General features: G+C 38.6%; 1 protein-coding gene across 2 annotated transcripts in view; it reads right to left on the reverse strand.

Moving 5' to 3' along the window:
- The window catches only part of ARFGEF3 (ARFGEF family member 3), a 209,135-nt gene extending 192,046 nt beyond the window's left edge, over positions 1-17,089 (reverse strand). For both annotated transcript variants that reach the window (XM_027850770.1, XM_027850769.1), the window contains exons 1-2: positions 16,864-17,089; positions 10,865-10,916 (exon numbers count right to left, since the gene is read on the reverse strand). In XM_027850770.1, the coding sequence (XP_027706571.1) occupies positions 10,865-10,916; positions 16,864-16,948 (137 nt within the window). In that variant the 5' untranslated portion in view covers positions 16,949-17,089. The remainder of the gene's footprint in view (positions 1-10,864; positions 10,917-16,863) is intronic.
- Between the last annotated feature and the right edge of the window lie 434 nt (positions 17,090-17,523).

The raw sequence follows: 17,523 nt of genomic DNA on the forward strand, positions 1-17,523 counted from the left end.
GGGGGAGGGCAGAGGAATATATTGGGAAATCAGGGTGATGTCAAAACAAAAATAGCAGTAAATTTCTAAAAAATATTTTCAGCTGCTAAAGAACAGGGACTACATATTTTTAATTTTTTTATCCCCAGCACCTTGCACACAATAGACAATTTAAAATATTAAACTGAACTGATATCTAACATTATGTATTAATATTACCTCATTTGATCCTCATAATAACCCTGAGAATTAGATGCTATTATCATCATCTCCATTTTACAGTTGAGGAAATTGAGGCAGACAGAGGTTAAGTGACTCCTCCATAATCAGATAGCTAGTAAGTGTCTTGGTCACATTTGAACTTAAGTCTCCCAGACTTCTGGACCAGTGCTCTATCCGCCGCACCATCCAGCTTGCCTTGAGTAAGTCACCAACATTCTGGGCTTCAGTTGCCTCATCTTTAAAATGAGGGAGTTGGAGTGAATGGCCTTTAAGGTCCCTTCCAGCTCATTTCCTTTAGAATATGGAAGGTATGAGAGAGAACACATCCAGCCTGACGACAGGCAGGAAAAATAAAATGAATGCATTGTCTTCCAAAATAGGCCTTGTATTTCCTAGTACAGTTTCCAGCTGTGGGGGCCTTTGCTGTCACCACGATCTTGTTTCAGGTGCATTTCTACCCAGCTGATGAAGCTATTATTTCTCCAATTAAAAAAGCAACCTGCCCTGCTAGTCTCCTTGGGTACAAAGAACCACACTAGAGCATTAAAATGGGTAAGCTCAGGCACAAAGGCAATTAAAATGAAATTATATTCTCCGGATGGGAAATTATTATGAATGGTACTCACTCCATATAACTGCTAACGAACATTTACCCACAGCTTTCCAGGGCTTTCTTTCATCCCTAGAAGAATAACCCTTCAAATGTGTTGGTAAAAAGTTTGTGTTTGCAAAGAATTTTGGAAGCTACCTGCAGGTCATTTGATCTTTCTGGGCCTCAGTTTTGTCATCTGTAAAATGGACTAGTGATCTCTAAGGTGTCTTTCCAGATAGTTCTGATTAGATAACAAAACCATGGGTCTAAATTTTCTGGTCCTTACCATACCTATGAGTGTAAACAATGACCATGCCTTTATCACATGACAGAGTCAAAAGCCCAGAATACAGAGATAAGTGAGGAAGAATATCATAGAGTTCATGTAAAAGTAGAATGTAACTTTCCCAAAGCATAATTTCTTAAAAGCAGTGTTTTTACATAAATTTTATTAGCATCTTTTTTTCACATTACCTATACTTCTCCTATATCCCCTGACAGTCATCTTTTATAATACAGGATTAACAAATCATTTTTAATGATCCCAAGCTTTTCTCTGAAACAAAGGCCTGGGTTTTTTTTATTCTGTTAAGATTTCAAGCTTTTTATGGTAAATTACAAAAACTAATTTCTTAATTTCAGCAAATTCCAATTTTTTGACAACAAAATAACAAATATTCATATAATACTTTAAAGTTTTCAAAGTTCTTTGTATACATTATCATATAACAGTCTCATAACAAACCTGGGGAGTAGGATTATCCCACTTTTACAGATGTACAAAGGGACATTCAGGGCAGCTAAAGTGACCAACTCATAGTCTTATAGCTAGTAAGTATCAGAGGTGGATTTTGACTCCAAGACTTACCCTATCCATTTTGCCAAGCTAGCATTTACTTCTGATTCTACATCTGATGAGTGAACATTATCTCAATATGACTCCAGAGGAGAAAAGTGAGGTTGTTGACTTTGCACTGTCCTCCCTCATTTAAATCCAATCCACTTGCATGTCGTGGCATCACCTCCCTGATGTCACGGTCCTCTTCGAGAATGAAGGAGAAACAACAGCAATTATCTCAGTATTAAAAATTAGCACTGACCTAAGGTGAAAGACCAGTCAAACAATGGTACTTTTTAAAAAATCATTTTTCGAAATTTTCTTCAATAGAATTTTTGGTACAGTAGTAGATAGATACTTTTAGCTCAGAGACATAGATTACCTCAACATAGAGTTAAAACATTAGAAAGTGGAAACTTTTTTGCTTTACTTAATTATAAAGCAGCATCAAATGTCCTACTACTGAAGTAAGAGAGAACAAACTAACTTATTCTGTTTAGGTAACACAAAACTTGTGTGGTGTAGCCAGTTTGCTGAACAAGCTGAATCAGTGTTAATTCATCATGTAGTCTCATATGTCCTTTGTGATAAGCATTATCTAAACTAATGTGGCCGTGGAACTTTTTTAAAGCCACTTTGTAGCAGGTTCCCTATTATCCAACATGATTAATGAATGGGCTGCTCTACTAATAGAAAATTAGCATGCATGTACTTCAATTTTAAAAGAATTTGAATACAACAAAAAATACACCAAAACTAATGTAATTTCTAGGTAATGACAAGAGATTGAATAGACTCTAGATCAGTAGTTGTTAACCTGAGGCTTGAGAACTTTTTTAAAAAAAATTGATAAATATATTTCAGTATAATTGGTTTTCTTTGTACTCCTATGTATGTTGTTTTGTGCATTTAAAAAACATTATTCTGAGGGGCAGCTAGATGGCGCAGTGAATAGAGCACTGGCCCTGAAGTCAGGAGGACCTGAGTTCAAATTCAACCTCAGACCAAACACTTAACACTAGCTGTGTGACCCTGGGCAAGTCACTTAACCCCAATTGCCTTAAAACACACACACACACACACACACACACGTGTGCACACATGCATACACACGCACGCACATACACAAACACACACACACACATACGCACACACACACACAAACAAAAAAACATTAATCTGGAAGGAACCCATAGGTTTTGCCAGATGGCCAAAGGATCCATAACACAAAAAAGGTTAAGAACCCTCAGATAGCTTTTTGTTTTTTATATCACCTACATTTCCCCCCTGTATCTCTTCCTCCTCCCTCCTCTCTGAGAGCCATCATTTATAACACAGAATTAACAGCATAGTTTTTAATGATCTTAAGCTTTTTCCTGAAATAAAGGCTGGTTTTTTTTTCTACAAAGACTCTAAGCTTTTTATGTTAAATTACAAAAAGCAATTTAAAAATTTCTGTAAATTCCAATTTTTAAATAATAATAACAGTTGTTATATAATAATAAAATCACTACATAACAGTAATATAGAATGCTATTATTATATACTGATACATTATAATTACATAATTTATTATATTACTAACAATTAATACTGACATTAATGAATAATAACAACTAACTTAGGAGTTCTTACACATAATGTTTATATTATAAGCCTTGCCCTAAGGCCCACAAATTATAGTGGCCTGGTACATTCTTAAGCTATTAAAACTTAAAATTCACTAAGACTTTTAGGATACCTTGTACTTTATATAAATTTTAAATAGAAAGTTAAATTAGCACTTCCATAAATTTAACTCTACAGAATTTCACTGTCTAAGGCACACCTTTGTAGTGGCTGCCTCTGAACACCCTCTTGCTATAATTTATAATATGAAGTTAGGTTGGCAAGTGTGAGCAGCAGAGAGACAAAATGGGAATCACTATGGAGGAGGACACACACAAAAGTAGCCATTAATTCACTCCAGTAACATTAAGGAGCAGTGGACTAGCAGGGAACAACCAGAACCACAATGAATATTTGTAGCAATGGGGCAAAGTAAACCAGAGAGAAACAATACAAGGCAAGGGGAAGGGCCCAGGCTGGAGCATTTTGATAAGGTAAAAGTGGGTTACTGGCTGGTTAACTCAGAGGGAAACAATAAAAGAAGCATGTAGTCTAAAACACTAACCCATTTTTGGGTGGCTTTAGCCAGTTGTATTTCATAGTGTATTCACAAAATCACAACATTCCACCAAACATCTCAGTGTTCCTTGGGGAGGGTGGGGGAGGCATGCAGAGGTACATAATTAATGTTTAGTTACTATTTCACCTTCAATCAATGCCAAGTTGTGGTTGAATATTCTAGAGCATAAAAAAACCTTGAAAAGTTTCAAACTAGATAAATGAATAAGGCTTACTAAAAGAAATATTAATAAAAAACTAAGTCACATTAAGTGGGACTAGTACAAACTGTGCATATCACACATCTGTCTTCAACTTCTTCCAGATTCCTTGATTAGTCTGATTTTTACTGTACTAAATAACACCATGTCAAATTATTTAGTCTTTCTGTCATCTGGTAAGAAAACATTTTATATGATGGAATAAACCACACAGTTTTATAAATTTGTCAGATTTGAATAATTTAAATTGGTCATGTGAATACTTCCTCTTAACACCAAAGCACCCTGGGATAACCAAGCAGAGGGTGACCATACAGAGAACTACCTATGAGATGTTAGTGTTTGTAACCTCCCCAGAACTAAAGGAATAGTGTGAGGGCTGGCTATTTGCCGTTCAGAGATACTGGTGCCTATGTGTTGGAATGGATCTTCATTTCCTAAATTTCCCTCATACTAGTAGAGGTTAATGGTGGAGAAAGATTCAGTAATTGTTCTTGTTTTAGCCACTATCTTTTCATTCCCATGATTTTAGTGCCATCTCACAGAGAATCCAACTTGGCTTCAGGGAACACTTCTGATTCCTTAGGATCAAGGAGCACTCACAGTAGCCCTTCAGCTGTCATCCCTTCCTCTCCTGCCTCACTATCATATGACCTCAAGTCCCATCTCTTACTCTTCTCTTCCCTCCTTTTGCCTGTCTCCTCACTCTGGCCACATCTTTTTTTTTTCTTTAACCAAGACATTCTTCCAGTGATATTACATGATCATGAAGCCTAGAGCTCCACTGATGCCAAAGAATTAAAAACTGAGTATCACTAAAATGGTAATAGTCTCAAGATGAGTACAGTGAATAGTCAACCAAGAATTATGCAAGAGAATTGGCATAAATGATGTCATCAGCAGAGATGACAAGAAAAAAGCAGTCTTGTTAAGTGGTAGGGAAAAGGATAATTGATAGATAGCTCAAATGTGCCATTGGTACTTACATACATCAAGAGACCTAAAGGAAGGCAGATGGGTGAACTGCCTATGGAGGAAATACGAGAGGAGATGGACAAGAGTCCCATAGGATGCAAGAGTATGGAAGGGCTATAATCTGCATGACTTGGTGACTGGACCCATATCAATTAGATCTCAGATAGAATGAAGTATTGATTTATTTTAAATTCAGTAATAATGTAATTACAGAGTCAATGGTTCCATTTCACAAAGGCTATGGATACCTTTATTACATCTTTAACAGGGGATAGAATCTTGGGAGGAGTAGAAGTTTACCTGTCACCTGAAGATGAAAAGAGCTAGCTGCCATGAGATAGAGGTTTTGTAATACACACAGAGAAAGGACTAAGAAAATTTCTTTTTGAAAGATATAAATTATTGAGGAGAAAGAGTCTGAAGAGAGCTATATTAAACTTTTACTTTGTAAAGAGACATTATTGAGAGAATTCCTGAGAGACTTGAATAGCCATCCTGAGTAGAGCATCAATGTTAATGAGAATGTTTTATTCCATATTTCTTTCCTTTGCTTTTCAAGAAGAGAGAGTTGACTGTGGCTATGAACTTCGCTCACTATAATAAATGATAAATTATTATTTATGTTTTTGTTTGACAATTTGCTACTTTGTTTTGCCTGTGGGACCAGAGAAATAGCAAAAGCTTATGGGAAAAGGTTTCTCTGTCTTATTATAAACTGAGGTGGGGGCTCAAAGATAATTGAGTAACTGAAGAGAGATTAGGGCATTTCTATTAATATCAGAATATATCACTTGATTGCTTTAGAATTTGGGATGAGAATCACCTGTTAGTCAATAGAAATTTTTTAAGAGCTTACTACTTAGACCATGTGTTGATAGTGATACAAAGAAAGGCAAAACCATTACTTCTGCCCTCAAGGAGCTCACATTCTACACATAAATAACAATATCCAAGCAAGGCACATACATGGTAATTGGGAGGTAATCTCAGAGGGTTGGCATCAGCACTGGGAGGGATCAGTAAACACTTCCAGCAGAAGGAAGGATTTGATGTCAGTCTTGAAAGAAGCCAGGAAAACTCAAGAGGCAGGTGTGAAAAGGCCGAGTATTCAAACTATGGGGGCCAATCAGTGAAGTGTCCTAGACTTGAGAGATGGAGTGTTATATCTGAATAACAACTACAGCAGTCAAGTGGGATCATAGGATGTGCCGGAAGGGAGGAAGGCACAAATTGAAAAGGAAGGGAGGAGTTAGATTGTGAAGGGCTTTAAATTCCAAATGAAGGATTTTATATTTGATCCTAGAGGGAACTGTGAGCCACTGGAGATTAATGAGTGAAGGGGAGGGATAACTGGCAGATCTACATTTTAAGAACATCACTTTGGCAGCTGAGAAGACAATGCATTGAGGCCAAGAGACCAATTAGAAGGCTACTGCAATAGTCCAAATGACAGGCTTTGAAGGCCTGTACTAGGATGATGGTTGTGTGAGTGGAGAGGAAGGGACATATATGAGAAAGGTTGTAAAGGTAGAAATGAAAAGACTTGTCAACCTAATTGATATGTGGGATGAGAGTAAGGGAAAAGTCAAAGATAACACCAAGATTGCAAGCCTACGTGACTAGAAGATGATGATAACCCTATAAGAAATAGGGAAGTTTGGAAGAAGGGAGGGTTTATGGGAAAGATGAGTTGTTTTGGCTATGTTGAGTTTGAGATGCCTGTCAGACATCCAGACTTAATAAGGAATTGAACCAATAGCAGGTAAAGAGGGGTGAGAGTTGATGCAGCTGTCTCCATGTCACATGCCACCCAGACCCAACAACGAGGCTACCAACAGGGTCATGTTTTCCCTAAACCATCGTCATCATCATCATCATCAACAACAACATCAATAATAATAATAATGAGAGGTAGCATGCAGTAGTACATAGAGAGCTAGCCTCCTAATCACACAGACCTAAGTTCTGACACATACTGTGGGATTCTTGCAAAGTCACTTAACCTCAGGTAAATCTCTAAGACAATAAAATGCAGAACAGTTGCCAATCTGCATTGGCAGAGGAAATGTCTTCTCTCAAAGTCATCCATATTAATGAAATCATAGATCAAGTCAAAAATAAAAATTATAATATACAACAACAATAATATAAGTGAAAAATACAACCAACACAAAACAGTTGTAATTGAATGTTGTGAAATCATAATGGGAGAGGATATGAGATACCTCTTTCCCCTTCCCTCCTTTGCAGAGGTTGGGTAGGGGGTGGTATCCACTTGTGTGGAACATCGCATATAATGTAAATTATTTTGATGTAGTAGTTTTGCTGATTTTCCCCCTTCTTTTTAAAGAAAAACTTTGTTATAAGTCATGGCTCTTTACAAGGAGGGAAAGGAAGGGTACAGGGGAGAATATAGGCAATGTAGAAACAGAAGATCAATAAAAATATGCATTTAAAATAAGCTAAACAATAAATAACTAAAATGTATATGACACTTTAAATAATAACTAAAAGGTACATAATACTTTAAGATTTGCAAAATCCTTTACATACGTTATTTCATTGATCCTCACACTAACCCCACGAAGCACTTCAGGCATTTTGTTGTTACCAACACACATCAACAACTTGTCTAACTCACAGTCTTAGAGAGTCGCCTAGAACACTGAAAGGTCAAGGAACTTTCCCAAGATCACGTGTCTGAGCTGGGATTCAAATGCAGGTCTCTCTGACTCCAAATCTGGCACTCCCTCCATTAAGCCAGGGTTTGGGGGCCTGTGATAATAGTTGTAACCTTAAGATTATACACAAGTATTCATGGCCTTGTGAGGGACAGATAATATTAAGGTGACTTTCATTAACCATTTCACTTCATCCTGGAAAATTTCCATATTGCGAAAAGGTCCCATTTGGTAACTAGGTAAAGAAATTAATTTTGCTTACAATCATGAAATGGTTAACCTTTAGTATCACACAGGTTGCTTCTTTATCAAAATAACTTTGGTTCTTCAAAAGGCCCACTTGCTGGGAATTGCAAAACAAAATGTGATAAATGCAAAAATTACACAGTGTGGGACAATGGAAAAGGTCCTGGACTTGGAGTCAGAATACCTGGGTTCAAACCTCAGTTTTACCACATATTTCCTGTGTGACTTTGGTCAAGTCACTTCCCTTCTCTAGGCCTCAGTTTCTTCATTTAGATGATGGCTAGATGACTTTTAACAGCCCTTCTAATTCTAAATCTTATGACCTAAAGGAATACAGATTGATCTTAGAAATGACACAGAAAGAATATAAAGATGTGAGTAAAGAAATAAAAAAAAATTGAAGAAAGCAGGATTAGAGAAATAGAAATATTGATATCCTTTTTAAAAATGCATACTACTTCTACTATATAAAAGGGCAATTGATGAGATTAGATGGATGACAAAGGAAGTCACTGGAAAGCTTTCACTGTTATTTGTATATTAAAGTCCATTTTTATTATAAATAATTATGAGTAGTACATTCAATTTTGAGGATTATGGAAAGTTGCTAGAGAATTCTAAAAGTCAGAGAATATGAGTGCTAATGGGGCCATCAGAGGTTATCCAATCCAACTTCCTGCCCAATACCGTAATCCTCTCTAATATCCCTGACAAGTGGTTATTCAGCCTCTACAGAAACATCACAAGAAATGCACTGCCCTTGAAATGCAGCCAATTCCATTTCTGGACTACCTGTCAAAAAGTCCTGTCTTAGATTGAGCTAAAATATTCCTCTCTGTAAATTTTACCCATTGGTTCTTAGTTTAGCCCAGTATATGTATGAGTCCTCTACAAATGAATTGGAAATAGTTTACTAATAATGAGATTAGGGACTAAGGTTAGGGATCAGACCTGTCTGTGATTTCATTGGCATAGTTAACTTCTAGGTGTGGAAAATCCTGCTATCAACAGAGAGCACCAACTTTTCCATAACTTAGTCTTTGACTTGCCCAGGGTCACAGGGTCAGGATATATCAGAAGAGGGATGTCAACTCAGGTCCTCTGATTTCTCAGTCAGTGCTCTTTCCATTGAACCCCACTGCTTCCTCCCATCTTTTCTACTTCCCCAACAAAAAAACACTAGCCTGACTTTTCTTAGGATTTCTTGGGAATGAGATCATAAGATCATAGATTTAGGGTTGGCAGGGACCAGAGCGGTCATCTTCTGTAACCTCATCATTTTACGTATTAGGAAACTGAAACCCAGGAGCTGTGACTTATCCAAGGTCACATGGGTAATAAGTGGCAGATCATGAATTTGAATTCAGGTCCTCTGATGCCAAGTCCAGCATTTTTCCCCATGAGAATGAACTTAGAAAACCCTCTAGAACTCATTCAACCAATACAAAAGGTGATAGAAACCCCACAGGTTATCCTGTAGCACCTACCACATCACTGAGAAGTCTAAAAATAACCTGTACAACACTGAAAATGAAATGCAAAACATTTAGCCTGACTTGGGAGGCCGACAGAAATAACTGCACTTCTCCCCTGGGCCCTTAAACATCTTGCAATTCAATGTAGCACCTTTTCTACTTAGATGCCTTTACAGGTCCAGCAGCACTTACTTCATCTGCACGGAGCACTCTGTGTAAATGTCATGTCCCTGTTGCCATAGTCACTCTCCCCTTGCTATCAACCAAATGAAGCAGTTGCTACATAAAAGAGCACAGTAAAAAAAAAAATATGCAACAATTTCTGTCTTTCCTTTCTCGCCATTTAAAATTCGGAAACACAGGATTTCTCCCCAAGATGTTCCGTGTGTCCATTCTGGAAAGAATTGTCAAAATATTCTATATAGAATCTGGACTCACAAGTCTTTGAGATTAGCCTTCACACTAATTGATCAATAAATCGATAATCAATAAACATTTATTAAGTGCCTACCACGTGCCAAGCACTGTCCTAAGCACTGGGGATATAAAAAAGGCAAAAGACAGTCCCTGCCCTCAAGGAGCTTATAATCACTGATGGAGTGACAAATATAATTGGATTATATCTGTCACTGATTAATTCCCTAGCATTGGATTTTTAAGACATACTTCCAAAAAAGTAACTTCTATCTAGAACATTAAAGGAACTATATTTATAGAATATTAGAGCTGGAAAAATCCTTGGAGGTCATCTAATCAAGTAAGAAAATTTTCCCAAGTTTGTATTAAGTATTATAGCTATATGTTTTGGTGACAAACAAGAGGTGTGTAAAGCACCAGAACAACAACATAAAAAAAAAACCCACAAATACCCTAGAAACCAAGTGAAGCACTTAAATAGAAAAAACCAACAGGCCATTGGGGAGTTGGCATGAAAAATATTTTCAAGGATATATACTATAGGAAAAGAAGTTAGAAAGGTCAAGGAACAAGAGAGAGGGATGACAGAACAACAACTTGAATTCTCCACTGGTATCTAAGAAATTTTAACAGAAATCAGAGTGAAGCTTCCAATATATTGAGTAGATGACCTAGAGAAGATCATTAGAAGGTCACGGGCAAAAAGCCCACCAAATAAAATGGCTTAGATGGACTACTATGGTTTTTCCCAGTGAACAGAATATCTGCACCAATGAGATCACAGTCTACTATTCATCAAAGTATGAGTAAAATGTTCTTTGGAAAGAAATAACATGGTTGGATTGTCAACTCCATTCAGTACACATAGTCCAAGTAGCAGAGCAATCAGTGAGATCAGTCCCAAAGTGTTAACTTTATCTAGCATCAGAGGGAGAGTCATGCCACCAGGGGACAATACGATAATACAAATTAAAAAAGCAATTTTGATTTTCCTTGAAGTGCTTTTGGAATCTTTGACTATTGACACACTTAAATAATTTAGGTTTCCTTACCTCAGCTGGTAAGATGGAATCTTGACAATGGTATCTGGACCACTCAGCATTTCTGCACAAGAGGAAAAAAAGAGATAAAGTAAAAACTAAACACTTCAAGACTGATGTTCTTCATAGCTTATAAAAGTTTTAACATTTTTCTTTAACATTCCCTCAGATTAAGCATTATCAAAGAAAATCCTGTAGTCTGCATTGTAGGCATAAGCCTGCCAGAAACAATTTTTAGTCATTTAAAAGTAGTCTAATATAAGTATTTCAGTATCCAAGATAATAAAACAATTTTTAGACATTTAAAATCATTCTAATCTAAGCATTTTTTCTGTTTAGAGAAACGTCAAAACCAACAGTTTCTTCATCCCCTAAGACATCTTTCCAGCATGTCATTTTTGAAGTCACAGTTTCTTGAACAGGAAATATTTCATAGGTAAATCTATAATCTCGTACTGAAGAAATTCTAAGAAAACCAATACTAGCTTTCTTGGTGGGAGGTGGTAGGGACAGGAAAGAGTACTGGAGTTCAGGGGAAAGAGCATCAGAGGACATGAATTGAAATCCCTCCTCTGACATACTGACTCCAAATCCCCCAGGCCTTTCACCGTGCTATTTTGGGCTACCTTCACATCCCCAGATGGTACCTGTTAGTAGCATAGTACACTTCCACACTGCCTTTTTTCCTCAATATTAGTCGGTGTGTTCTCAATGCATATTAATTTTAACATTGGTCTAAGGAAAACATTATTATGAAGGTAAAACTGCTAAGTAAATAACAAATTGTAGTTCAAAGTTGAAGATGAACAATTCCAATCCAGTGAATATATCATACTCTAAGAGTTCGTTGTAAGTTTCTCATTTGGAATTAGGAAACATCTTCCCATAATGCTGCTATAAATAGCAGTGGAATTCCCAGCCTAGCCCCCCAAGCGTCTTCAGGCCGTAACAGCTAAAATGTTATACATTCTCAATGGGAAGGAAGTAGAAAATAATACTATTATAATACTAGTCAAGAGAAAAACAGTAAAATTGAATAACAGTTCTTTATGTTGAATGCTGGTACTTGAGAAAAAGCAGACTGAGAACATTACAAAGAAGCATATGGCAATTTTTTGTTGAGGCTCTGAACAGGGCTTACATTACTCTTTAGGGGCTCTCTAAGGTTGTGGCATTAGCTCTTAACTTCAAAGCATGATTTTCCTTAGGTAACAACGCCAGAATTAGAAGAGTGAGGACTCTCAAAAGCTCTCCACAAGCTTTCTCCGACCTACCTTGCCAGTACCCACCTCTACAGAATTTATACACTATGCAGTCCAAATTGAATTACTCATTGTTCTCCATCTCATCCTGTGTCCTCTCACCTCTGTACATTTGTATTTACTGGAATGGACTGCTCCACCAAACCATCTCTTCTCATTGGCATCCTTTTCAAAGATCCATGTAGGCACTCTCTCTTCCGTTGTGCCTTTTCTGATCCTCCAGTTAGAAGTGTTCTCTCTCTCCCTCCCTGCCCCTCTCCATATAGATAGATAGATAGATATACATATAGCACATAATTTTGATTTTTATTGGACCTTTCTCATGTACTTAATAACTTAAAATTATAATTACTTGTGTGCATGCCTCATCCACCAACCTGGGACGTTCCTTTATGACACAGACTATGTAGTCTTTTCATTTTGGGTTCAAATGGTGCTTCTGATACTTAATTACTGTGTGACCATGGGTAAGTCTATAGGCCCAAGAGGTAAGGCCTCAATTTTCTCCACTGTTAAAAAAAAAAAAAGTGGTAGAAAGATTGGACTAAATGGACCCTATGTTCCTTTCCATCTCTAAATTTGTGATATTATGATCCTCCATTCTCATTTCTATCAGCCCATTCAAGTTATTCATCACATTACTTCTGTGTGCCTGAAATAGCTTCTTAGGAAAGTGCTTGGCACATAATAGGTGCTTAGTAAATGTTTATTGACTAAGTCACTTCCAACAAAATGAAGAGGTACTACCTTACCAATGAAACCACATTTCCCACCACTACTAATTGAAGCTGATTTCTGGGCAGTTTGTCTGATGAAGATTCGGGGGCTCAATGGCCAATAAGCTCAAAGAGTCAACAGTTTGATGAAGCTAAAAACCATAGTGTATTCAGTCTCCATCACCACCAAAGTCCTTGGCATCTTCAAATGCTTCAGTATCAGAAACTGATATGGTTTTATTAATGGAAGGGACATTACCACCTGCCTTGCTGCCATACATGAAGGACCACTGGGACTTTCCATGATCTGCAGCTGAAATCTCCTACATGCACTGTCTCATCCTGTTAGGATGGGTACTCCTTGAGAACAAGAACTATCCCGCTTTTCTGTTTGTATTCCTAACACTTAGTACAGTGTTTTGCACGTAATGAGCACTTAATAAATGCTTACTCATTCATTCCATTAAAAGAGGCAGTGTGGGGAAGCTAGGTGGCACTAGGGCAGCTAGGTGGCACAGTGGATAGAGCACCAGCCCTGGACTCAGAAGGACCTGAGTTCAAATCCAGACTCAGATACATAACACTTACTAGCTGTGTGACCCTGGGCAAGTCACTTAACCCCATTGCCTAGCCAAAAAAATAAAAGAGAGAGAGACGCAGTGTCCTCAGGTAGGAAGGTAATAGTCTTGCTGCCGCTCTGTTTTGGTCAGACCACTGCTGGAGCAATGCATGTGGTTCTGGGCACCACATTTTAGGAAAGGATATGGATAAGCTTAAGAGTGTAGTTATCCCTTCCATATTTCAGCGATTAGGAGCACAGCGCCCCTACAACCTGGAAAATCTGTGAAAATTTTTTTGGCTTTCCCTTTGTATTAGAGAAGAATCTGATTTTTTCTTTTTCTTTTACGGAGCATTTACTATATTAAAAGATAAAATATGCTAATATTATATAACATTATACATATATTTTATGCATTTCTGAGTTTCTAAACCTTTTTTCTGTGTCATCTGCCGGCCTTTGCATGTTGTCTACGGCTTCTGCAAAACTCCCCCGAATTCCAGTTTAATTTCTTATACCGACCTGCGATATATGGAAACTGTGATTGGGAAAGTTGAGATGTGGAAGGGATAACTGTAGTGTATACAGAGCAAGATGACCAGAATTGGGAAAGGCCTCAAGATTTTACCATATGAGGACCTAAAATAAAAGGTTCATGAGGACACAAAAGCTGTCTTTAAGTAACTGAAGGACTCTCACATAGAAGGCAGATTATTTTAATTTGTGATCATTCTAATTGCATCATCCCTTCAGTCCTCCAGTAGGGCCACACCATGTATTTCCTATCACTGATCTCCTCATTTTCTATTAGATAGTAAGCACTTAAACAAATAATTGTTGAATAATTAAATGAGCATTAAAAACATTATTTGCTTTTTCTAGTGGGTGATCCATCTATCCATCTATTAAACTGAACCCCATAGCCCAATCACTGAGAAGGGGAGGGGGTTAGTTTGCAGAAATAGCCCACACAGGAATTCTCTTATTGTCCTTTATTGCAGTTTTGCCCACCCTATGGCTCTAGCATAGTACCAGGCATCCTGCAGGCACTCAATAAAATGTTCATTAACTTGAATTTAACATGGTAATTGCCTCAGCCCTCAGCTTTTCCCCAGTTTCAGAGAATTGGCTGTTCATGTGCCTCTATGTAGTGGGTTAAGGTTCACCAGCACGGTAATTTAATTTTATCAAGATGTTAAGTTTCAGATGCCTAATTCATAATAAATAGCTTTATAAGTAAAATTAACAGATAGGGATTGGTAAATGCTAAATCTGCCCTCCCTACTTCTCATCTAAATTTATGGCTACAGAAACTTACAGTGTAATATGAAATGAATAAAAGAGAAGTTATACAGACAGAGAAGCACAGAAATAAATTAACAGTCTCCTACTGTGCCTCTTTTTATTACTTCACTAAATCTGGGTAACCTTGCCCTAGAACTATTTCAGAACTCTGTATGTATAGTGAATGATTATACTAATGTAAACATTAGGCTATAGGTCTTTGAGTCACCTTATTGCACATTGCAGCCACTTTATTTCAATAATGAATTAAGGCTACCACATAGCTCCATATACAGCTCTCTTCAAACTCCATGAGGAAGTCAGGAATTACAGTACTTTCATTCTTTACTATTATTATTGTTATCATTATTATTATCACAGATTTTTAGAATTCTAAGACTATGAGATTGGAAACCATGTTTAGTCTAAATCCTTCGTTTTATAGTTGGAGAGATTGAGAGAAGTTAGTAACTTGTATAAAGTCCTACAGTTAGAAGCATGGTTGGCAATTAGATCTTCCCCAAATTTGATATTCTTTGGTATATTTTCTTTTTTTTTAATTTATTTATTTTTAGTTTTTGACATGCACTTCCATAAGATTTTGGGTTCCAAATTTTCTCCCCATTCTCCCCTCCCCCCACCCCAAGATGGCCTGGGATTTGATATAGGCTCTACATATACATTCATATTGAACCTATTTTCTCATTAATCATGTTGTAAAGAAGAATTCGAACCAATGGGAGAAAACAAGAGAAGAAGAAACAAACAAACAAAAAAGAATAAACGAGAGAGAGCAAATAATATGCTTCAATCTGCATTCAGACTCCATAGTTCTTTTTCTGGATGTGGACAGCATTTTCCATCATGAGTTTTGGTATATTTTCTTTTCTTTTCTTTTTTTTTTTCAGTGGAAACTAAGAACTCCCTTCTCTAACCAACACTTCCACGTCTACATTGCCAATGGGATTAATTAGTGCGTGATTAGAATGTAAGTTCCTTGAAGGCATGACTGTCCATTTTTGTATCCCTTTACAGTTGCTGGCATATAATAGGTGCTTAATAATACTTTTTTTAAAATCCATCCATGCATTCATCATTATGTTTTCATTGTAGATGGCTGCCTTAAGATTACCCTCATTGTGTCATCAATCTTTTTTTTTTTTTTTTAAGTATCACTATCCTTCCTTTCAATGTCTGAGAAGATTCCTCTCCTCCCACAAATTGCAGTGGAGAGAATGCTGGATTTGGAGGTAAGGCACCTGGGTTCAAATCCCCTTTCTGCTACCTGCGTGGCCTTGGACAAGTCTCAGCTTCTCTGGGCTTCATTTAAGTAAACGAAAAATGATGTAAAATGAGGGGTTTGGCTAAAAGACCTCCCAGGTCCCTGCCAGTTCTCAATCTATAATCCTAGGGTCTCATCCAACTGGAACTTTTTTCATCGTTGTTCTTCTAGCTGGCAACCTGAACCCAGAGGGGAAAATAAACTTAGCACCTGGAATTCAGTGCAATTCTACCCACAATGGGCAAATCCAGGGGAGGGAAAACCTATCACAGACCACACTCCCATTGCAGGGGAAACATTATCTAGGCTTGTGGCCGCTATTTCTCCCTGTACAATAAGCTATGTTTGAACAGCAAGCTGCAATCCTTCCTCCACTTAAATAAGCCATCCTTGCCTGGTTACACTCGCCTTTGCCTCTTGAAAAGGGCCGAGGTGATAGCCTAGCAGCTTGTTCCCTCTTCCCAGCGGCAGCTTAAGGAGCAGGCCACTGGATCGATGCAGCTTATCCAAGCTAGCATCACTATGCCTTTGATGGGGAGGGAATCGACAATCCGATGTTACATTTGAGGAAAGGAGAAAAGGGCTAGGGGTGTCGGACATAGATTTGGAGCTGGAAGAAATGCTTGAAGTCAAAATCCCTCATTTTATAAATGGGGAAACTGAGGCTTGGGAAGCTGAAGTGACAGGTCAGTAAACGACTGGGGAGTAAAAGTCAGCACTATTTCACGAAAGAGCAAGTCAAACTAAACCACAGCGAAACCCCAAGCACAGAGGGGGCTGCTTTCCGTTCTCAATTTCTACTGCGCCCAAAGGGGCAGCCAGTCCAGGGAGCAAAGTGCGGACTGACAGGTGCGCCTACCGCAAACCTTGTCCCCCTCCATTCGCCAGCTCCCTCGCTCGCTACTTACCTACGGCCAAGGTGCTGCTCTCCTTGATGGCTTTGTATTTGCTCCCGGACGCTTCCTTCTGCAGCTTTCTCAGGATCTCTTCCATCTTGACCTTCGTGGGCACTCCGCGGCCAAAGGCAAAGGAACTGGCTGTAGACGCCGCAGCACGATTAAACCTGGCCTCCCTCTCCACCTCAGGCAGCTGGAAAGGTCCGCGCACCGCTCCTCTACTGAGCGCTCCAGACTCTCGCCCCCATCCCGCCTGGGGCCAGAAGCAGCCTCCACCGCTACAGATCCTGCTGATGAATCACGCTGGGCTCCATCTCAGAGAGCCACGTCAGTTTCTTCCGCCTCTTCCCCCTCCCCCTCCTCCTCCTCTCCACCTCCTCTTCTGACGGCTTCTGCTCCCTCTTCCCTCCCCCAGAGCTGGCACGCAGCTCTCTCCTAGGTAAGGGACAGGTTTGGTGCAGCCAGGATCCTGGTCAGGCCTGGGCAAGGGACTTTGCCAGAAGGGAAGAGGACTCCAGGGAACTCTAGGGGCAGCCCGGAAGCCTTGCCAAGGCTAAGCTGTTCCATTCCCCGGAGCCCGCATTCAGAAGCCGGCTGGAGGCTCGGGAAAAGGTGGAGGAGGATTTCCTGACCTGGAGTTGGGGTGGGATGCTGGGAGGAGGAAGAGGGAGG

The sequence above is a fragment of the Vombatus ursinus genome, unplaced genomic scaffold (assembly GCF_900497805.2).
Source record: "Vombatus ursinus unplaced genomic scaffold, bare-nosed wombat genome assembly UNPS02009132.1, whole genome shotgun sequence".
Taxonomy (NCBI): domain Eukaryota; kingdom Metazoa; phylum Chordata; class Mammalia; order Diprotodontia; family Vombatidae; genus Vombatus; species Vombatus ursinus.